This window comes from Ruditapes philippinarum, unplaced genomic scaffold (assembly GCF_026571515.1).
Source record: "Ruditapes philippinarum isolate M1 unplaced genomic scaffold, ASM2657151v2 ctg2365_1_1_1_1, whole genome shotgun sequence".
Taxonomy (NCBI): Eukaryota; Metazoa; Mollusca; class Bivalvia; order Venerida; family Veneridae; genus Ruditapes; species Ruditapes philippinarum.
This window is the reverse complement of record NW_026858677.1, coordinates 67,500-91,848: the sequence shown is the minus strand read 5'-3', so window position 1 is coordinate 91,848 and position 24,349 is coordinate 67,500. Positions and strand designations below refer to the sequence as shown.

At 33.7% G+C, this 24,349-nt stretch overlaps 1 protein-coding gene across 1 annotated transcript; it reads right to left on the bottom strand.

Moving 5' to 3' along the window:
• Positions 1-234: 234 nt before the first annotated feature.
• Positions 235-23,886, bottom strand: LOC132753922 (DNA endonuclease RBBP8-like). The gene is made up of 13 exons (XM_060744475.1): positions 23,736-23,886; positions 23,438-23,529; positions 19,631-19,673; positions 18,277-18,372; positions 17,089-17,189; positions 15,949-16,000; positions 11,664-11,898; positions 8,539-10,516; positions 7,371-7,505; positions 3,973-4,030; positions 3,444-3,546; positions 2,556-2,703; positions 235-1,092 (listed from the first exon to the last, which is right to left on the bottom strand). Exons 2-13 carry the CDS (start codon positions 23,520-23,522, stop codon positions 968-970), a joined length of 3,159 nt encoding a protein of 1,052 aa, XP_060600458.1. The 5' UTR covers positions 23,523-23,529; positions 23,736-23,886; the 3' UTR covers positions 235-967.
• Between the last annotated feature and the right edge of the window lie 463 nt (positions 23,887-24,349).

Sequence of the window (24,349 nt, the reverse complement as noted above, 5' to 3'; positions counted from 1 at the left end):
AAAATATTAAAGTATTAATAATATATTGTCCAGTTTTTTTGATATCCATTATTTACAGGAAGGAACTACAATTGTTCTATTCTAGCACTGCACATTAAATTATTGGAACGTAATTTCAAAATGTTGTTCTATTCTTATACATGTATGTTATAACATGTTAAATAAGCAATTTATTTGCAACATGTTTATTATAAAAGATAATTTTAAACTGATTTATTTCTTTATTGATTCATTATATATCATTAATGTCCATGTAAACAAACATGTTAAAATATAACAGATAAATTATATCTTTTTGTCACATGCAAAACTATGTCAGGGAGAGAATTTCAATTTATAATGTCAAAGTTCACGTGTAGTTACTTCCCTTAGATTTTCACGTTTCATCAAGAATATGTTTTTTAACTTATTTTTTTTTACAAATTAACAAAATACATTTTTCTTAATCTGTTGAGGAGACCGACCCGGTCATCGTCTCTTATGCCATTGTATGGTTTGATTCTATTGTAAATTTACCATTGTATGGTCCCCATACCTAATATAGTTGCTAAGACGAACGGACAGACAATGTATTACTATATGCTAAGCTTCAACACCATAAAATAAAGAAAATTGTGATGATTTTGTTTGGATACACTTCTAGAGTCAATTAAATTGTGTACATTTATACATTTCCTATGCTATAGATATAAAATTATATATATTTTTGATCCTGATCTTTTCTAAATGTATCCAGTTACACCATTTACTAAATGTATACCATGGGACATGATCATTTTAAAATAATCGCTCTATTTAAATTAAATTTGATCCAAATACGTTCTGACAATAAAAACGACTTATTCAAAATCAATAATTTATTTCAAAAAAGAATTTACACAATTTCCTGATTTAATTATACAATTTTATGACAAAAGTATATACATGTACATGTAATATTATTAGTATGACATGAGTATCATGTATTTTAATTATCATCCTCCATTACAGAATTCTCGTTTTTGGACCTGAAGCATTTATTGAGACGTCTCCGTCTTCTGTAAGTAGGAGCATCTTCATCCTCTTCCACCCCAACGTTATCATCCTTAACCACTGGAAATAAAAAAAAAAGTCATGCCATAGCTTTAATTGAATCCAATAAAGGTCCATTAAACCTTAAACTACTTCGATTGAATCCATTAAAGATCCATTAAACTAAAACTGCTTTAACTGAATCCATTAAAGGCCCATTAAACCTGACACTGCTTAAATTGAATCCATTTAAGGCCCATTAAACCTTAAACTGCTCTCATTTTCCAAACCTTTATTTTTATTTTTAGAGCCTTGCTACAGTTTCTGTTACAGTTTCTAAACAGTATCTCAATGGCCAATATAGATTAGTCATATTTTTTGCTTCTTTTGCATTTTGGCTATAAGTACAATGTCAGATAGTAAGTCAATATTTTATATGAAAACAAAACTACCACTGTTATATATATATAACTGAACACCTTAAATCATGTAAATGGTTAAGTCATTCACACATTTTACAAACATCCATTATTACAACATAATTATACACATGTTTGTCCTGTATACAGAAGCAAAAACAAGCATATTCATTTCTGGGGTCTTATTTGCTGTTGATTCATACCAAATATTGAGATTTTATTTTATAGCTTGCTTCAGATATTTTGCATTTGTCCTCAAATCTGCCTTAAACTGTCAATGATTTGCTCAAAAAGGACTCATCAATCTTTAGTGACTATCTGCCGCACAAAACTACAAAATTTATATCTAGATTGTTTTACTTTAATTTATATATATTTATGTTGTGCTAACTAGCTAGTAAGTTTTCTCCTATAAAGGAGTCAAAATTCCCCGGCAGGTTTTGAATGTATAATTACGAGTGACATTTGACTAAATGTAAGACACTCTAAATTAAGTCTAAATACTCTGTCACTCAATAAATTAAGAAAATTGGCTGAAATAAGCCTACAATATAGTGTAGGAAACGAAGACCAGTTTGTAGGACCCTACTGGTCTATGTCTAGGAACAGTAAGTTTTATATACCAAAATGTTCACATGGGTTCACAAAATACGATACGGTATTTCATTTAATAAGGCTGTCACTGATGAAAATTAACAATATATTAAACTCATTTACAGGTAAAACCATTGAAATACATGAATAACCTGTCCTCATGGTGTTATGCATACTTGTATTAGTCATTAAAAATACAACATACAGACCACCCTTGGAGAAACCAGACATGTCCTTTTTAGACAAGTGGTCTTTATCTGGAGGTTACCTTATTCTTTAAAGTCAATGGAGTTGTCTTTATTCATAGGATGACCTTTTTTCCACAGGTAGTCTTTAAAACAGTTTTAACTGTATTATAAGGAAGTCCTTGACATCTTTTTGCAGACATAATCAAGATATTTGCTCATTACTGGGACAAATGGGTTATAAATTGTATTGATATTTAATCGAATCTTGAATATGGATGGTGTATCGATATATTGCAATATCAAATGACAGCCCTAGCTTTAATTAAGGAATGTGTCAGCATACCTGAGGTATCATTTTCCTGTGTTTCAATAAAACCTACAGACCAGAAGTGTGGTGGTGTGTCAGGAGGTACATATTGTGCTCGATGACGTGAACATTTGTGCATGTGCTGCTGTATCTCCTCGTCTGACCGACCGGCTGACTTGTAATACTGAAACAAGCAAGTAAAATGTTAACATTTAATTCTATTAAAATCATAATACTGCATGTTTTGTAACACCAATTTTCAATGAATACCTGTATTATTTTTCAAAGTATTATTCAGGAATTGTGCAGAATTATATCTTCAATTCCACTGTAAAATAACACAAAACTTCTGACATTTTACAATTATTTCACATGTTAAATTATCTGAAACAAGACACCTTAGCACAAGATTATTTAGCTATTCAATTTTATTCCACAACTGCTTTGTCTAGGATACAAGGCCTCGTCACATATAAGTTCATAAAAGTTTAATGTCATTGTCAAGGGTTTATGTCCTTGTCACAAACTCACAGACTTAGTTCCTTATCACAGACTTAGGTCCTTATCACAGATTTAGGTCCTTATCACAGACTTAGGTTCTTATCATAGATTTAGATCCTAGTCACTGTTTATTGTCTTTATCATGATAAAAACCTTTTCACATTTTTGAGGGTCATATTACAGTTTTAGGGCCTTTTAAGTATTCTATGTCCTTGTCAAAAGTTAAAGGTCTTGTAACAGTATTAGTGTTATTCAAAGTTTTTAGGACCTATTACTTTTTGTGGCGTCATTGCAGATTAAGGTCTATCTTTTAAAGTCATATCAAACTTTTGAGGCCATCCCTTCACAGTTTTAGGTTGTTGTAATCACATAAGGTCCTAGTCAAAGTGTGTTGTTTTTAGAAATTGGATCCAGCTGTATTACCTCGACACATTGTTTACAACCATGCCCCGGTAATTTTTGTCTCTCATCTCTCTTCCTAACAACAGCAACGTGGGCAATATCAGATGTCTTACTCTTAGGCAATCTGTAACAAAGTATTCAAACTCTCAAACCCATTTCTATGTCAAAGAGAAAACTAGTTTCAGAAGACATTATCACCATCATATTATCAATCAATTTGAACTATTAATAAAGACTTTTAACATGACTTTTCCATTTATAAACAAATAAAGTCCCGTTAGTCTATGAAAAGGTAATTGTTTGCCCACTGTTGTGGTAATTTGTAGTCCAATTCTCAATAATCCAAAATGCCTTTTTGAGCTTGAAAAAATGTATAAGAAAAAATGTATAAGAAAAAATAAGAACAAATCTATCACACATCCTGAATCAGCGTTTTTTTTTTCAATCCCCCCACTGAATAAGATTTACTACAATCATGTACCTGTAAAAGGCTTTAAATTATAGGATTTCTAAATAAGAAACCTGTGGTATTTTGTACTTGAATAATTACCTGTCAAAACTGTCATCAATGTTGACGGCAGGTTTTTTGGGATCTACATTTTCTATATCTGCAAAAAGCATAAAATAACATACAAATCATAATAAACAAGATATGTTTGTAAAACATGTATGCCCCCTATCAGCAGCCAATTAGTCATGTGATAAGGTTATTATGCATGACTTGTGACCCAGTGATCAAACAATTAATAAGGGTTATCAAGTATCTACTGGTCATGACCTTAACCTTTGACCCCTTGACCCAAAACTCAATCTATATAGGGGTTCATCTGCTGGTCACGACCAATCATCATACAAGTTTGAAGTTCCTAGGCCTAAGCGTTTTTAGTTAATTGATCAGAAACCGTTTTTAACATACAAGGTCAATGTGACCTTGACCTTTGGACCCCAAATCAATAGGGGTCATCTGCTGCTCATGACCAATCACCATGCCAAGTTTGAAGTTCCTAGGCCGAAGGGTTCTTTAGTTATTGATCAGAAACCGTTTTTACTTACAATGTCAATGTGACCTTGACCTTTGACCCTTGATCCCAAAATCAATAGGGGTAATCTGCTGGTCATGACAAATCACCATACAAGTTTGAAGTTCCTAGGCCTAAGCGTTCTTAAGTTATTGATCCAGAAACCGTTTTTACTTACAAGGTCAATGTGACCTTGACCTGTGGACCCCCTTGACCCAAAACTCAATAGGGGTCATCTGCTGGTCACGACCAATCATCATACAAAGTTTGAAGTTCCTAGGCCTTAAGCGTTTTGAGTTAATTGATCGGAAAATGTTTTTTACCTACAAGGTCAATGTGACCTTGACCTTTGACCCAAATCAATAGGTCATCTGCTGGTCATGACCAATCACCATACCAAGTTTGAAGTTCCTAGGCCTCAAGGGTTCTTAAGTTATTGATTGGAAAGCATTTTTACCTACAAGGTCAATGTGACCTTGCCCTTTGACCCCTTAACCCCAATATCAATAGGGTCATCTGCTGGTCATGACAATCACCATACCAAGTTTGAATTCCTAGGCCTAAGGGTTTTCTTTAGTTATTGATCGGAAACCGTTTTTAACCTACATGGGCAATGTGACCTTGACCTTTGACCCCTTAACCCCAAAATCAATAGGGGATCATCTGCTGGTCATAACCAATCACGGATACAAGTTTGAAGTTCTAGGCCTAAGGGTTCTTTTGTTATTGATCAGAAACCGTTTTTTACCCAAGAGATCAATGTGACCTTGAACTTTGACCCCAAAATCAATAGGGGTCATCTACTGATCATGACCAATCACCATATTAAGTTTGAAGTTCCTAGGCCTTAAAGTTCTTTAGTTATTGATCGGACACCGTTTTTGCCTACATGGTCAATGTGACCTTGACCTTTGACCCCTTAACCCCAAAATCAATAGGGGTCATCTGCTGGTCATAACCAATCACCATACCAAGTTTGAAGTTCCTAGGCCTAAGGGTTCTTTTGTTATTGTTCAGAAACCGTTTTTACCCAAGAGGTCAATGTGACCTTGAACTTTGACCCCTTGACCCCAAAATCAATAGGGGTCATCTACTGATCATGACCAATCACCATATTAAGTTTGAAGTTCCTAGGCCTTAAAGTTCTTTAGTTATTGATCGGAAACTGTTTTTGCTTACAAGGTCAATGTGACTTGACCTTTGACCTCTTGACCCAAAATCAATAGGGGTCATCTACTGATCATGACCAATCACGCATACCAAGTTTGAAGTTCCTAGGCCTTTAAAGTTCTTTTAGTTATTGATCGGAAACCGTTTTTTTTGATTACAAGGTCAATGTGACCTTGACCTTTGACCCAAAATCAATAGGGGTCATCTACTGATCATGACCAATCACCATACCAAGTTTGAAGTTCCTAGGCCTTAAGGTTCTTTAGTTATTGATCGGAAACCGTTTTTGCTTACAAGGTCAATGTGACCTTGACCTTTGACCCCTTGACCCAAAATCAATAGGGGTCATCTACTGGTCATGACCAATCACCATACCAAGTTTGAAGTTCCTAGGCCTAAGGGTTCTTTAGTTATCACTCGGAAACCATTTGGTCTACGGACCGACGGACCGACAAGTGCAAAGCAATATACCCCCTTTTCTTCGAAATGGGGGCATAATAACAACAAAACAACAGAAAAAAACAACATTTTTTTTTTTCAGCTGACAGAAAGAAAGGGACATATCCTATTCTTACAGAATCTCACACAATCCATAGGTCGCAGACATTGTGATATGCATGTATCTTAATATAATTTTTTTATCAAAAATCATCTGTGCGTTATCCGACGGTGATGTTGTGTACCATTTTGCACATGTTTGATCAGTCACTACAATGTTATTCACAAGCATTTAGTAAATATATTGTTTTAGTTCCATGGCGGTGAATTATTGTGCAAGAGATATTTATGTATTAATGTTTTACATGCTTTTCTTGTCATGCTTAATTGTAAAGGCGGCAAAGTATTGCTATATAAATAGGGAAATTCTATAAGTTACGGGTAGGTGAAATAAAATTAGTAAGACTGATTTGTTAATAAAAAGTTGGTGAGTTAAATAATTGGATAATATTTTTGATTATTAAGTAGAATTGTTTAAATGGATTAATACTTATTGTGTTTAGTAAAATTAGATAAAATAAATTAATATTCTTCCAATGTCTGTGGACAGTCATGGATTATTCAATAAATTTAAAAGGAAATTCACGGCATTATTATGTATTCATTAAATACTTTACAATGCATTCATTCATTTTGTTTTCACAAGGATCTAATATAATGGCAGAACAACAAAATTAGTTGATGTAACATGAGACTTTGTTGATTTTTTTCTGATTTTTACACTGACTTTAACACTTTTTTTGGTCATTTCTAGGTGGTAGGTACACCCATTCGGCTTTCAGAGATAACTAATCAGTAATTATCAATTTCTCCACAAGTGACCAACAACTTATCTCACATGATTTTTGAATCAACAGTGAGACAAATAACCATTAGATACAATGTCTTAGGTTAATTGTCATGGACAAATAAACTGACGATCAAACAGGCAATCCCTGAACTAATCTGATACTCTCCTTATTGAGCTAAGCTAGCGGACAGGTAATGGGAAACTACTGTATTAAGATAAACCAAAGTAAGATTGTAAAATATAATAGCCCTACATGCAAAATACACCATGATTATTTTCTGCATTTTAAAATTTTGACTTTGCTTACAGGTAAAATGTTCAAGAATAAATACTTCAGAATGAAGATGTTAATGTCAAGATTAATGTTGTCAATAGACAGACATATAAACAGACAAGACGAAAAGCAATTTGTCACCTGATCTTCTAATGACACAGGGAGAAGGGGGAATTGGTGACTGAGGTCATAAATACCTTTTTTTCTATGTTTCTTGGGTAAGAACTTATAGCTTGTGGAACTACAAGGTATATCTTGTGTGTCCTCTACTGCCAGGGTTGATGTCTTTGGTGGGGAATTGACACCACTTTGTAAATCTGCCTCACAAAAGTCTGCAATCATGAATCATATTATATTTGCCTATATGTATATTATACCTTTGTATTCATAGGCTTTTCACAAACATGTAATTTGCATATAGGAAAAAACAATATATTGATAATTACAAGTTACATTGTATTTATTAAATGTAATGTTTTTATTTGAGCCGTGTCGCGACAAAACCAACATAATGGGCTTGCGACCAGCATGGATCCAGACCAGCCTGCGCATCCGCGCAGTCTGATCAGGATCCATGCTGTTTGCTATCAGTTTCTCTACTTGTAATAGGGTTGGTAAGCGAACAGCTTGGATCCTGATCAGACTGCATGGATGCGCAGGCTGGTCTGGAACCATGCTGGTCGCAAACCCATTATGTTGGTTTTGTAGTGACGCGGCTCATTCGTGTATACAAATATAAGTTTCAAGCTACACTGGTTTTCGTTTTTGTTTTTAAATCACACCAACATTTTTTATGGTAGAAAAGCTTTATTGGTGGAGATAGACCTTAGGTGCCCTTTCTTTGCAATATTTCAGGCACCAGCGGAAACCTAGAACCACCGGCCTCAGTAAGCTCTTTCAGATAGCTGGATAGTTTCCTCTAATGAAAGTCAAAGTATAAAGAGTCCCTTGCCGGACCCAGCAGTGAGGGGTTTGAAGTAAGCAACTTTAACCCTCGGTCACATAGGCCCTAAAACTTTTAACCATACAACAACTTTCAAGCCTTAGTCATAATGAATACTGGTAAAATTTCTGGTTGTCTCTCCAAAAATTATTTTACTTTTCACATACCATTACTGCTTTCCTTACTACATAATAACAGTAAAAATATTATGTTGTCTGTAAAATTTAAGCTAATAATATTGAAACCCCTTAGAATAAACAAGCAACTGCTCTGATTCAAAGCAGGGCACTGCAAATCCATTATTTCTCCATGTTTTGTTTTTTAACCTGTTGCGATATGTGTCCTACATTTGACCTGTTTTGTCTAAAGCAATAACGACTAACGGATTGGTTGGTAGAAATTTTCTATTTAAAAACTCTTACCAGTATCAAGAGATGGTAATGTTTCTGGATCCCTGCACCATTCAGAAAGTTCTGCAGATGGATCCAGGCTTCCATTAAGCCTATTGTTCCCAGCATTCCCTGTGCTTATCCCATTTTCATCTTTAAGCTCCCTGAAAACTCGGATTTCAGTTTCATTCACACTCTTTTTCAATTTGCTATTCTGTCCATCTTCATCCATTCTTTTATTGCAAGCATTATTTTTCTTTGGACTAAAAAATCCCTGAGTTAAGGTAGTCTGTCCTTTCAGTGAATGTTTCCTATTCCTTATCATAGAATCCTTACTGGGTTTCTTAAAGTCGCAACCTGTCTGAGAAGACCTTAAACTTGTTCTTTTTGTTGATAAAGATAGAGAACTTTGAGAATCACCTGAACTTTTCTTTCTCTGTGATTTAGCAGATTTCCAGTCAACAATTTCTAAATCATTGTCAATATGTTCTTTATATCTCTCTACTTTAAATATCAAAGGTGACTCTACACTTTCACTTGAACTTTTACCACTTGAACTACCAACAGTTATTACATCTAGTTTATCTACGGAACACATTTTACCACCCTGACCTAACAGAGAAGGTGATTTTAATGTTTGGTCATGTATATTTATAATCTGTGTAGTTTTAATTTCATGATCCTTAACATTATTGTCAGAACTTGAGTTATTCAGTTTTTTAATACCTTTTACTTTTACCTGAAACTTTTTACTGGGAATAACATTTCCATCTTTAACCGGCATAACATTATAGCAATCTATGGTCTCATTTTCATTATCCATTTCTTCATCAGTCACATTATGTATAATACCATCCCGTGCAACAGTTTCATCCATATCATCTTCTTCATTACCTTCAGCATGCAATGACCTTTCCTTACAACTTCCAGATCCGTTATCACCATTTGGATCATCACTGGGCTTTACATTAACCAACTTGGTTCGTACTTTTGTAGGTGTTCTTCGTGATCTTGTTGCTATGACAGGTTTATGTTTCCTTGGCGACCTTCTAAGTATCACTTCACTTTGCTCTTCCTTTTTCAAACACTCTTTCTTACCTTTTCTAAATAATGGTTTTCTTGTACCAGAATCTCTGTTTCCTTTTTCACTGCCTTTATTAGAGTCTGGAGTTTCAAACAAAGCATCAACCTCTTTAATATTTCTACAAACATTCCTTATGCTTTTATCCGCCTCTGTCAAACTCTCTACACTTTTTGACTTTGCCTTGAGAAATTTCTGAGAGTTTGGCAAACTATCAAAGAATGTGTCTTCTTCATTATCGTCAGAGTCTTTGACTAAACTCTCACCACAATCAATATCTACATTTGGTGATTCTCTTTCCTTTATATCTGAACTTTCACTGTCTGAACTTTCTAAAATACTTCTGAAACTCAGAGGAATCTCAATCTGCTTATTGACTTTACTTTTATCTTTCTTTTCAGCCTTATTTTTCATAGAAAATTTATAAGTCCTATCATTTTCTATATCTGATACAACTACCCCTTCATCTACAGTATCAGATTCCTCAAAATGTTCAGATACATCGAGTAGTTCTGGCTGAAACTTCTTTCTGTCCTTACCCATGTCCAATTTACAGGTATCTTCAGGCATGATTGTGTCATCCATATCGAAGGCAACAGTTTCAGGTACAACTACAACATTAGAAGTATTAAACAGCTTCCTATACAAATTATCTTCGCCTTCCCCTGCATTAGCTGTGTCAATTCCAAACCCTTTAGATACCACTGACTCATTTAGATCAGGTACACATGTATCAGCCACAAGTACTTTACCCTCAGAACTGTTTTTCTTTATTTTCCTTGTCTTGTTTATAACTTTATTATCCGGATCCGGTCCTTGATTTGCTCGTTCAGCGTAACTTTCCTTCTTTTGAGCAATGTCATCTGAATTTTGGGCTGTTTTAGCTAAAGGTGATGAATGTCTTTGCTTTTTTAGGTCTGGTGAGACTTCCTGTAAAAAAGTAAATCTATATTATTTTAGTTATTCAGTAAATAAATATGTCTTAGTATGTGAACACTAGTTATCAATTAACATGTTTTTGCCCTTGTTAATCTGTTAAAATGATAATCAAAATATCTTGGCGCTTTACTAACTGTTCACAATGTTATCAAAATTAATGTAAACAAGTTAAGAATTAAGCTTTCAAAATGAGATATATGTTGTTGTTTTTTTCCATAATGCATATACCACTTATTGTTAATATTTACTTTTTTTTAATGAAAGGAATGAATAAAATTAATGCATAACATTTTAAAACAGCTCAACTAAAGACAGTGCTTAGTATCAGTCTAAAATTCAAATATTCCAAGCCTAAAAATATGCAAACTCATGTCAATTTAACGTTGTTATGGGCCCTACCCTTGAAAAAGAAGTTAAAATAATTAATAAGCATTTAAAGTTTTAAAGCCATATCTCCAAAAAAGGGCTATGATGGCCCTGAAATCCCTCACCAGAATATAAAAACTCTCCATGACAAGGAACAAGTCATATTGTAAACTATAAACAAAAGTAGATATAAAATCTAAATCTTAAACTAATATCACAAAGTTCACATTTGTATCTGAAATAGTGCATGTGTAAAAACATTTCTGGTTGCTATTGCTAATGGAAAACAACAGTTCCAAAAGATGTGTACATAAAAATAAAATCAATGACACCCCGGGGGCCAATTTAGACCCCAGGGCTTTTATTTGAACAGACTTGATAGACACCCATTAGAAGGTGTTCCATGCTTAATATCTAAGCTCTAGCGCTATTTGTGTTTTTTAAAAGAAGATTTGTTTATGTGTTTTCTGTCTACATATAAATAAAATGAAAAACTCCTGGGGCAGGGCCAATTTTGACCCCAGGGCTTTTATTTGAACTAACTTGGTAGACAATCACTAGAAGATGTTTCACGATAAATAACAATTTTTAAAGGTGACCGCCAAAGGAACATTCCTGTGAAGTTTGTTTATAAAGAGATGTTGTTTAAGTAAAAGTTTACATACACCGAACGAATCGTGATCACAAAAGCTCACCTTGTCACTTTGTGACAGATGAGCTAAAAAGTGTATAAAATAAGGCAGGTGTTACTAGAATAGAATTCAGATTATACCTCAGAATATCTGCTACGCTTACTCCTTTTACGATTTAACTTGAATTTTACAGCATCATCAGGACTAGTGTCAAACACTAACTCTTCTTCCAGGCATATCGGTGTTTCTCCAGTACCAAAATCTTTCCTCTGTTTTGTCTTATTTGGAGTGGTGCATGATGTTGAATCAGGGTCTTGCTCTTTAGACTCTACTTGTGACGTCTTTGGTATCGAAACGTTGCCTTTTACACATAATCTATGAAGTAAAATATTATAAAGTGAAGTGAACAAAGAAAGTAAGTTGCACATTGTGAACAGCATTTATAATCTCTTTAAATTACCAAAAGATGTCAAAATATGCAAGAATAACCCTTAATGGCCTTGTGACGTCTTTGGTATTGAAATGTTACATATAACATCAAGGCCGTCGTCGATGGTCCGGCCGGTCCGGCCTTGGCCGGACCAATATTTTGGCCAAAAATGAGTAAAAAAAAAACAAAACAAAAAACACGCATCGCTGATAAGCAATTTGACACTTGACTGGCCACTTATGCAATGCGCGGTTATATACAAACTTGACGTGAAGAAACAACTGGACACTGTTAATTGACCAGGTACTAGTATGCCTGAATTTTCCGAGAACTTGATAACATTTTATTGATTGTATACGGCAACCGTGTTCTGGTCTGCAATCGATCTTGCCATGGCCAGTGTTAAAGGGAGATTTGACCAACGGGGATATCCTGTATTTCAGAACGTGGAGGATTTACGTACTAAGGTCGCACAACCTTTGAAGACCGAGTACACTAGAGAACTTGGTTTTGTTTGAAATTCCTATGGTAACGACATTAACCGAGACATCTTAGAGGTGCAGCTACGGCCTTACCTGCTACGTTCACATTTTGACAAATCAGAAAATAGTACTGTTACTCTACCTGACGTTTTGAAATTTGTGTCAGAACAGTCAGTGCTAAAACGAGCACTGTTCTCTGAGGTCGTTGTGTTGTTTAAGATTTTGTTAGAAATGCCTGCTACTAATGCTACAAGTGAAAGGACATTCTTGGCGCTCAGAAGAAGAAAGACATACTTGAGATCGACAATGTCTCAAGTACGTTTGAACAATCTAATGGTGTTACATATTCATAAGTACAGGACAGATTCACTTAACTAACGTGTTATTGCAGATGAGTTCATTACCACCAGAGAACAATGGCGATGTGTTTTTGGAAAATTTACATAAAATGAAACTCTGTGTTGTGTAAGATTATTGTGAACAAAATACAAGTTACTGCTAAACAGAAAGTGGTTATTAGTGACTTGTAATGTACCTTAAATTTCTTCCATCATGTCATCGATTGATATTTAAGCCTATACCATTGTGTGATTTATGTTAAACAATAATCCACGTAGCTGTAATATTTCTTGTATTTGTTTATTTATAATTATCAGATAAAAATGCATCTAAAGAATTATAACAACAGTTAATTATTGTTTATTTTTCATTTGCCAAATATCAATTACATGTACTGTATTCATTTTTATGTACACCTGTCCCTCCGTTATGCGAACATTAAATTTCACCCTTAAAACTTACGGCGCACTTAAAAATGTAAAAAATCGTTGACATAAATTACTATAACATGTACTAGCGGCAGGCTGTAAACTGTGCCAAATATACGGGAAAACGCCCCTGAGAGCATCATAGAATAAAAAATTTTCCGGGGGAGCATGCCCCTGTACCCCCCTAGATTCTGGCTCAAACCAACAAAGTTGGCCGCACCAATCACAAAATCATGACGATGGGCCTGAACATATGACTAAAATAGTGGCTGAAAAATTATTTCACGTTATTACCCTGATGAAGGTCATTGTATGACTTTCATCTGTTGGCCAGCAGCACACCTCCAGATTTATGCTAATTTTCATGAAAATTTTGAAAATGTATGTAAAAGTAAAATATAATGAAATGAAGTGAGCAAAGAAATTTACCCATTCCAAGTGGCATTTGCAGTCCATGTAAATTACCAAAGAGGTTAAAATATGCAAAAATAGCCCTTAATGTTTTCATCACTCAGTTGTAATATGGTTATTAATACTGCAAAATCAGTCAATAATCACATATTACACGTAAATTATTACTAAATTATTACTTGTATCTTGAATATTTATTTTTACTTTTCTTAAAATTCAACTACATTTTTCTCAAGTCTTATTTTCTTGAAACATTTTGGCTCATGGTTCAATTAAACATAAAGCTTTTATCACAATGGAGATAAACAAGTTTAAATGTACAATAAATTTATACAACTTAATAGCAAAATAAATTATATCATCAATAATTAGCGACAACTGAGCTAAATTTGAAAAGTTTAAACATGTTGCTCAGTAACAACATTAATTGTTAATAATTTAATCTTTATGAATCAGTTTTCAAACATTACAATGTGACAGTCAAATATAACTTCCTCAATTATATCAAGTGTAACTATTTTTACAATAAAGTTACAATTTTGTTTACATATTGCTTCTTTTAAGCCACCCTGTTGCAATAAGATTCTCTGGCTACTTTCCTGCTTTACAGTTGGAAGGCAAGAGTGAGCACCAAAATAGAACCACCAATTTTCCTTAAAAGAACTGGAGAACCCTTCCATCAGTGCCAAGATCATGATAGGCTGTCTGATCACTGTCTGCATTTTTCACTATTCAGTCAGTACATATATTAATTTTTTCCTAAACAAGAGGGCCATGATGGCCCTGAAGTTGCTCACCTGTATATAGGCCCCCGTAGTTGGGCCAGTTTAAACCCCAGGGCTTTTATTTGAACAAACTTGGTAGACACCCATAAGAAGATGTTTCATACTAAACATCTAAGGTCTAGCTGGTCAAGTTTTTTCTTTACACATATAGTTAAAAACAATGACACACCTGCGGCAGGGCCAGTTTGGACCCAAGGGCTTTTATTTGAACAATCTTTGTAGACACTAACTAGAAAATGTTTCATGCTTAATATCTGAACTCTAGCTATTCGGAGTTTTCGAATAAGATTTTTAAGTTTTTGCTATACACATATAAGGAAAATCAATGACCCAGGGGTGGGGCCAATTTTGACCCCAGGGCTTTCATTAGAAAAACTTTGTAGACACTTACTTGAAGATGTTTCATGCTTAATATCTAAACTCTAGCTATTTGGGTTTTTTCAAAGAAGATTTTTAAGTTTTTGCTATACACATAAAAGGAAATATGTCCCCTGGGGTGGGGCCAATTTTGACCCCAAAGCTTTTATTTGAACACACTATATAGACACTCACTAGAAGATGATTCGTGCTTAATATCTAAACTCTAGCTATTTTGCGTTTTTTTCAAAGAAGATATTTAAGTTTTTGTTATACACATATAAGGAAAATCTATGACCCCCGGACGGGGCCAATTTTGACCCCAGGGCTTTTATTTGAACAAACTTGGTAGACACTCACTAGAAGAAGTTTCATGCTTAGTATCTAAACTCTAGCTATTTGGTTTTTTTCAAAGAAGATTTTTTAAGTTTTTGCTATACACATATAAGGAAAATCAATGACCCCCGGGGCGGGGCCAATTTTGACCCCATGGCTCTTATTTGAACAAACTTGGTAGACATCCATTAGAACATGTTTCATGCTAAATATCTTAGCTCTAGCTCTTTGGGTTCTTTAAAAGAAGATTTTTAAGTTTTTACTATATGCATATAGGGAAGATCAATGACCCCCTGGGGCAGGGCTAATTTTGACCCCAGGGCTTTTATTTGAACAAACTTGGTAGACACTCACTAGAAGATATTTCATGCCAAATATCTAAGCTCTAGCTCTTTGGGTTTTTTAGAAGAAGATATTTAAGTTTTTTCTTTTGGTTGCCATGGCAACCAGAGTTCTGCATGGAATTAAATTCTTTGAACAATTTTCAAAGGTGACAACCAAAGGAACATTCCTGTGAAGTTTGGATGAAATTGGCTTAGTGGTTTATGAGGAGATGTCATTTAAAGTAAAAGTTTACGGACGACTGACGCCGGACGAAAAGCAATCACAAAAGCTCACCATGTCACTTTGTGACAGGTGAGCTAAAAAAATGGTGAATGGTCTTGTCCCCATTGAAAGATAGAAAAGTCTGTGTAAGATATTAGGTAATTAGTGTTAAATTAGCTGGATATCTTCCTCAAATGAACGAATCCAAAATCTCTGCATGGGATTTAAACCCAGGGCTTAAGGAGCAAGTGATTGTAAGTCTTTGACTTTAACCACTTAGCCACAGATCCAAAAGAATTATAAATACCTACTGTTCTAAACTGTTATTTCCTGTTCCTCGTCTGATTCTGTACAACTCATCCTCTGCAAAAAGTAAATAAAAGAATTTTTAAGAAAAACTAGGTCTGTTCCAAAAGCCTGAAACTTGAACCTAAATGCAAGGAATCTACTATTGCACAAGCATGTATCAAAATCAAATCAATGGCGAGAGACAAATGAGCATTTGACTTGATGTCAGAGACCGAGACTAATTGTAATGGAGAAATTTCACCTCCCACACAGATTTAACCGGCAACTCCCAGATTACAAATTGGATGTTCTTCCTATTGACTAAGCTGACAATCATGCGTGCAGACACTCTAATATTATCAAGTTCTTAACATCTTCTTTATAGTAATAGATTATGATTACTAGACATAATCAAAGTGCTGAATGCACTGAATGCATCGGACATGCAATGCTATTTCTGAAAAAAAAAAAGAACACAAAAGATATAACAGACAATTTGTTCCTTACAATTTCGTGATTTGTTGAGCAATCTATTTTAGGTGTCCCAATCTTTCAAGCAGAAAGATTACAAACAGTAATTACAAACAATTATATTGTTTGCTTGCAAACAAATATAATGCGCAACAATAGAAAGGTATACATCTTTGATCAGCGTGAAGTGACATGTGAAAAATATACCCCGGTAGTTATTTTAATTTAATAAAATTGATAGAAGTTTACCGTAAATCAGATGACAATTAAAGTATACAACGATTATTTAGCAGTATAAGGGTTGAAATGGTTTGAAATATCTTTATTCTTAAATAAACATAATTAACAATTAAAAGTACATCCTAACAAACACAGATTACATACTTATCCAACAGCAATTTTATACAACTTGAAGACCTGCTAACCGTTATAATTTGTTAGTCGTTATTACTGTAGACGAAACAGCTCACAATGTAGGATACATATCGTATCAGGTTAGATAAATATTCTGCGGTTTTTATTCCTGGTGTGCCGAAACTGACCGCAGAAAACGCAGAAATAAAGTCACCACAGAAAATACCACTTATATGGTTTAAACTGTTTGTTATAGAGATTTATATATGTATACCTCATCGGCTTTTCGGTCATATGGTTTTGAATAAAATAAAAGTTTGAAACTTATAATTACTAACCAAGCTGATTAATCCTGGCATCTTTGTCTGCTAACATTTGTTTATACGATGATATAACAGTATCAAGGGACTGTCTTATTACTTCACAGCAGCTCCCATCTCTATAATAAAAAAATATTATACAATAATGAGTGAGAATTATTTGAAAACAGAAAAAGACTTTAGCAAGAGCTGTGTTGAAAATAGCACAATCAACTATTATCAGTGCTACACAGTTGACTATTATCAGTGCTTGACAGATATTTCTGTAAAAATGTAACTCAAGAGTTATAAAATCTTGGCCCATCATGTACGATAATCACAGAAATTAAGTGTATGAAGTTGCAACCCATTCTCTTCACTAGTTTTGGAGATACCAACTTAACAAAAAAATTAATCAAATTGTGTAGGCCATGTTGACACTGACATCAGGGTGAGTACAGTTACTATAGCTCTCAGAATAATATTCTCTGAATAGTCAAGCTACAACCTGATCCAAATTACCAGCTAAACAAGGCAATTTAATATCATCAGTGAAATGCGGTATTATATTTAAAGATATACTATGCTAATCTTTGAGTAAAACATTTAAATTGCAGATTGTTTTTGAAATCTATGAAGTTCTTACAGAATATTATGTCTAATTTGAATTCAACAATGTAAAAAACTATGTATTGGAAGCTACATTGCATATTACAGGTAAAGTAGAGTTGGTCCTTTCTTTATTAAAAAACTGCCTTTTGTTTTTAAAGACACTATCATTATATTCATTATTCACATCAAGGTAAGATATCCAGCTAGGTTATGGAACATTGATTGTTCTACTCAGGAGCCAGCTTGTGCCAGAAATAAGACGTGAAGAACTCTGAGGCAACAGTGGTCCTCCAGCACCAGTAAAATTAAGTTGAACAATTGCCAATATGAAATGTTGAGAAAACATGGATGAGAAAAAATTAAAAAAATATATCCTATTTTGTCCCGAACATTTAATTCTTTATTTCCGTATTCAAATATTCAATTACCCCCACCAGACCAGGGTGATTCTTGAAGTAATTGTAATTTAATTGATTACTGAGGCAAGACTGAGTACAATCAATCATTATCAAATACAATAAAATCTTTAAAGTAATTGTAATTAAATCAATTACTGATTCATGTAACCAGGTCTGCCCCCCCCCCACCTCTCCAAAAAACATAGAATAAACAAACCTGCTTTGCCTGGTTGTGATAGCTGTACTCAATTTTCTATTCTCTGATGACAATTCATCATTAATCCTCTCTAACTGTTTACATTTCTCCAAAATTCTACAAATACAATCAACATATTAGGTACATTCAATTTGGATTATATGTATATATATGTTTCAACTAGAGTGTTAACAAGGTTTTTCCATATTTGGGCAGTGTGACCTAATTTTTGACCCCAGGTGACCTATATTCGTACTTGACCTTGACATCATCATGATCAAAACAAACTTTCAGAGCCATTTCAAGGATATTTTGATCAAAACAATAGCCACGAGAGTGCCAACAAGATTTTTCTTTTTTTTAGCTCCTGTGACCTAGCTTTTTATTCAAGATTATTATAAACCCATGATCGAACTCATCCATGCAATTACTTAGACAAGCATCCTGACAAAGTTTGATGATGATCACGGCAAAAATTTGATCACTAGAATGTTAACAAGATTTTTTCATATTGGGCAGTGTGACCTAGTTTTTGACCCAAGGTGACCCATAATCCAACTTAGTGTTAACAAGAATTTTCTATTTTTAGCTCCTGTGACCTAGTTTTTCATCTGAGATGACCCATGTTCGATCTCATCCGAGCAATTACCCTGTCAAGCATCCTGACAAAGTTTGAAGATGATTTAGGCAAAAATATAACCACTAGAGTGTTAACAAACAAATGTGGACGGACAATGGACAACAGACGACGAACATTCAACGATCCTAAAAGCTCACCCTGAGTAAGCTCAGGTGAGCTAAAAATTTGAGTGGCCAATCATCAGAAAATAATAGAAGACAGTGTTTTTCATATTTGTAACTAATTGAGACATGACTTTCACTTTTGAGCAGAAGTCACCCTGAGATTTAATTATATAGCCCCAGAAAATGACAATTATATATTAAAGGCACATTATTCCTCAGAAATGAATATTTTTTTATTTCTTTAGAAAGGGGTAACAAGAATTTCATAATGTTTAAATAATGGTTTTAGAGAATGCTAGATGCTTGTTACCTGAAAAAAGTACCAATAAATGTGAAATAATGTGTCATAAAAGTGGCAAAATGTAAACAAAGTAGTATTTTGCCATCCATACAAAATACTAAATCAAAAGAAGTGTACTTTTTGCCAAATAAGCAACAGAAGTAAAAAAAATATGTTCAGGTAATTAGCCAATGAGTAACTTTTTGGAAACTATGAAAGTATACCAAAAAATAAAAAAAAATCTTTAATTTGAGAAATAACAATAAATGCATTTCTGGGCTAAAATGGGCCTTTAAGCATAAACTTGTACTGACAGCAGAAAACATTCCAATTAGGCAATTTAATACTTACTTTAAGTAAGCTGATTTGTACTTTGTTAAATTTGCATTCACACCTGAAAATAATAAAATTAAGATGCTAAATAAATTAAATCTTACATATAACTGTTAACTGTTAGAATGTTATACATATTCTAGAAGGTGTACGGACATAATCCCCTTCGGACAAAGTTCCCTTTCGCATACTAGGACAAAATCCTCTTCATGGGCGGACATTATCCCCTTCATGTTTTTGCAAGGCTTGACAAAATCAACTTACCTACCCAGACAAAATCCCCTTATTTCATAGGTTTCTAATGTATTATTAAGCTCTATAAAAATTGATTTTGTCTGACATTCATTATAGAATGGTAAGGAAAGTCCGAAACAGATTGAACAAAAATATTCATTTAAAGGCATTTATTCAAGTAACTTATGGTACATTGTGCATTTATAAAATTGTTAACATTCTTCTTCTACCTTATATACAATCTTAAATAACTTACATTTAAACTCAGACACTCCAACTTGTTAAAATCTTGCAAAATAACTGTGTTGATTGACCATTTTGTTGAAAATGAAAATACAAAATCTACAATGTACTGCTCTGCATGTTTAAATGATAATGTAAGTTATTCAAAATTGTATATAATGTAGAGGAAGAATGTTAACAAATAAGTAACGATTCGCCACAATAACGATTCACCACATAAGGATTTGCAGCAATGAAATAATGATTTGCCACAATTAAACAACGATTCGTCACAATATTATTATGACCATAATTTTCTTAGCTTGACAATATATATATATATATATATATAAATATATATATATATATATAGAGAGAGTGAGAGATGGATGAGAGAATAAATACACACATACCACCATATCGATATGCCTATTTACAACGACACAGCCCCTAGCAGAACAGTCATGAAAGCATAGCCACTGCTACTCTACCACAAAAAATGATTGTTTCAGGACAGCTTTATATACATGTACAGTTACAAACTGCACTACACATTGAAACTGGCTCAACATTCATATATAGAGTTCTTTCTCGGTTATCATGTCTCACAAATCAACGATGACATAATAATTATTTAATTTTCTTTTTCACTGATTGGGACCAGAGAACTATATATCTTTTTCCGAAAGTCAACTGGATCTGCAAGATTAAGTAGATCCGTAAGATACAATGAATTAAGACAGATAATGTATAAAGGGAGATAATTAAATTCAATACAATTGTACTCTCCCCTTCGTGGAAATTTATAAAATTGATTTACGATAATTGATTAAAGTACGCACTCAAAAAAATATTACAGAACATCAAACATTTTATGCGACTTTTTTCACCATTCATATTACGTTATTAAAGATAATTAAGTTGCTGATTGAGCAAACAAAAATCCATGACACGGTTCCCTTTGTAAATGAATTCATTTTCATGTGCTTTAAACCACATGTAAATTGCTTGATTATTAAACAAAAGGGCCAAGATGGTCCAAGATTGCTCACCTGACCCATCAAACTCATCTGAAAAATTACCTAGACAAGCATTCTGACCAAGTTTCATGACAGGTGAGCCAAAAATGTGACCACTTAGTGTTAACAAGGATTATCCATATTTGAGCATCGTGACCTTGTTTTTGACCCCAGGTGACCCATATTCATACTTGACCTAGAAATTATCAAAACAAACTTTCAGACCAATTTCCAGGATATTTTGATCAAAACAATAGCCACTAGAGCTAGTGTTAACAAGATTTTTCTATTTTTAGCTCCTGTGACCTAGTTTTTTTATCCCAGATGACCCATGTTCAAACTCATCCAAGCAATTACCTAGACAAGCATCCTGACCAAAGTTGATGATAATTGAGTCAAAAATGTGACTACTTGATTGTAAACAAGGTTTTTCCATATTTTGGCGGTGATATCTAGTTTTTGAACCCAGGTGACCCATATTCGAACTTGACCTAGAAATCATTAAAACAAACTTTCAGACCAATTTCCAGGATATTTGAATCAAAACAGTTTCCACTAGAGTATTAACAAGATTTTTATATTTTTAGCTCCTGTGACCTAGTTTTTCATCTAAAATGACCCATGTTCGAACTCATCCAAACCACAGACGCTTGTGGTTTGGAGCTCAAAACGCCTTTAAAATCCAAATAAAATGCATATTTGTCAATCCCAGGACATGTACTGATCATATATATCAAAAAATCTTAATATATGCCGTTTTGAAAAAAAATCATATTTCAACAACTATAATAATACACAAGATAAAAATGTTCGCCGGAAAAAATCCGCACCCCTACCGTCATAATCACCATGTATTTTAATCCATTTCCAATATTTTCACATAATCCTTTGGTCCATCGACACAGAAGATATAATTCTTCACGATGATGGTCAATTTTAAACTTCAGCGGTAATATAAACAACGCAACAGCCGAAATAAACATCAATATTATCGCCGTTTTTTTTTCAACGACAAAATCTTTCGATAAATTCAATGGATCTTGTGTATTATTATAGTTGTTGAAATATGATTTTTTTTCAAAACGGCATATATTAAGATTTTTTGATATATATGATCAGTACATGTCCTGGGATTGACAAATATGCATTTTATTTGTATTTTAAAGGCGTTTTGAGCTCCAAACCACAAGCATCTGTGATCCAAACTATTACCTAGACAAGCATCCTGACATTGATGATGATTGACGCAGAAATGTGACCGCTAGAGTGTTAACAAGATTTTTCTAATTTTAGCTCCTGTGACCTAGTTTTTCATCCGAGATGACCCATGTTCTAACTCATCCGAGCTATTACCTAGATAAGCATCCTGACAAAGTTTGATGATGATCGAGGCAAAAATGTGACCGCTAGAGTGTTAACAAACAAGTGTGGACGGATGACAGACAACGGACGACTGACATTCAATGATCCTATTAAAGCTCACCCTGAACTAGCTCAGGTGAGCTAAAAAATTATGCTGATTCAAAGTTAGTCTGACCCGCATCAAACCAAGTGTCATAAATCAGCTGTTCCCTCTCAGACCCCTAGGTTTCACGCTAAATTATTGCATAACATACAAATAAAACACAAAAGGCACAAGTTGCGGTAACATACTCTGGACAACAACTTTTTATGACCCAGTGACATCTAACCAATGAAAAAACTGCTGATTAATATCCTTTTATAGTGCTCAGAAATTTTTTCAAATCTTAACGTGATTTACTGACCGCACATTTTACACGACTATCAGTAAAGTTTGACACATTTGGTGGGGGAAAATGGAACGAATTAAATGTGCGTACCGCTACTACGGGCGCTAGTGGGTAATTTAATTGTTTCACTTTTGAAGTTTATTATTATTATTATCATCATCATTATTGTGTCATTATGCCTGTGTATAATTTTCCAGGTTTTATCATTAACAAAGGTTAACTTCTTTACACAGGGGTAAATGTAATTTTGGTAATAAAATTATACGTTTTTTATGTGTTTTTATTCAATAAAATCTGTTTTTGAATAATGTTCAGCATTAATTTATGTAATTTACGAATAAATATAAAATGGAAAACAGGTTTCATAAACAGTTTCACTGATTGAAAATAGGTGTGAAAATGTAAGTATTTTTAACATGTGGCTAATTGTTATAAATGTAACAAACAGTACCATGTTAACAATTTTCTAAATGCACGATTTGTAAACTAAAAGAGTAGCAAAGTCTGCATTGTTTGTATCATAAGTGTCACGATCACCCAGTGACTGATTGAACTAAGTTTTTACAGCAAACTGGCAGGAATAATGAATCATCGATTACCCTTTAAAGTATCTTTATGTACAGTATACACTTTCTTTAACAGCTGTTCCATCGTTTCACCACACTGTTGATTTGTATCTCCCATTTTTTACCTAAAAATATATGGAAAAAACATTTCCTGAATGGATTACACATGCAAAGCCAGTTTCACTGGATTCGTACTATTTCAAGTGCATAACTGCTATATTTCAGTGTGAGACGGGTGTTTGTAAGATCGCGAAAACTGTAGAAAATTAACATTTACGGCTGGCATTTTAAGAACACTCAAAGAGTATTGAAGTATTATAAGTAAACATACTTAACGTGAAATAACGACATCGTATTAGACTTCTTGAAGGAGGAAATATGCTAATAAATACGTGAATAAATACAGTCAGCCTCTCAGAATGTACAGTCAAATATCCCGGTAAAATTATGTTTACATAATAAAGTAGTGGATAAAGATGAGTATCCGTATATCCGGTAGACAGACGTTTCACTATTGAGACGGTTCACACCAAGACGGTTCACACCAAGACGTTTCACTCCCAAATGGGAGTGAAACGTCTTGAAGACGTTTCACTACCTTTTTATACCAAAATTATTTTGATACTTATGATATACGAAAATAGACCTAAAATATTGAATTGAATTGAACTAAAATAGACCTTAAATTTAAAAAAAATAAATTAAATAAATTAAGTATTATATAAACAAAACTTATGGAAGTCAAAGTCAAAACTTATGGAGAAGTTTCTGTTTAAATTGGCTGTTGTCAAAAAATATTTTTATGGTCCAATAAACCACTGATTAGTAAACTGTTGTTGCTTAATTGCAGTGTTTATACAACTGATTTAATAGTGGTGTCAAACTGCTAGTTGATTGTCTCAATGTTTATACAACTAATTAGGTGATAAGATAACACCATAATTA

What these genes read in the sequence shown, in the direction of transcription:
- LOC132753922 (XM_060744475.1), bottom strand. Translation starts at nt 23,522, where the DNA reads ATGGGAGATACAAATCAACAGTGTGGTGAAACGATGGAACAGCTGTTA. An exon ending in ATTACCATCTCTTGATACTG is followed by an intron (nt 7,506 to 8,538) that starts GTAAGAGTTTTT and finishes TCATGATTGCAG; the next exon opens with ACTTTTGTGAGGCAGATTTA. An exon ending in ATTGATGACAGTTTTGACAG is followed by an intron (nt 3,547 to 3,972) that starts GTAATTATTCAA and finishes ACTTTGTTACAG; the next exon opens with ATTGCCTAAGAGTAAGACAT.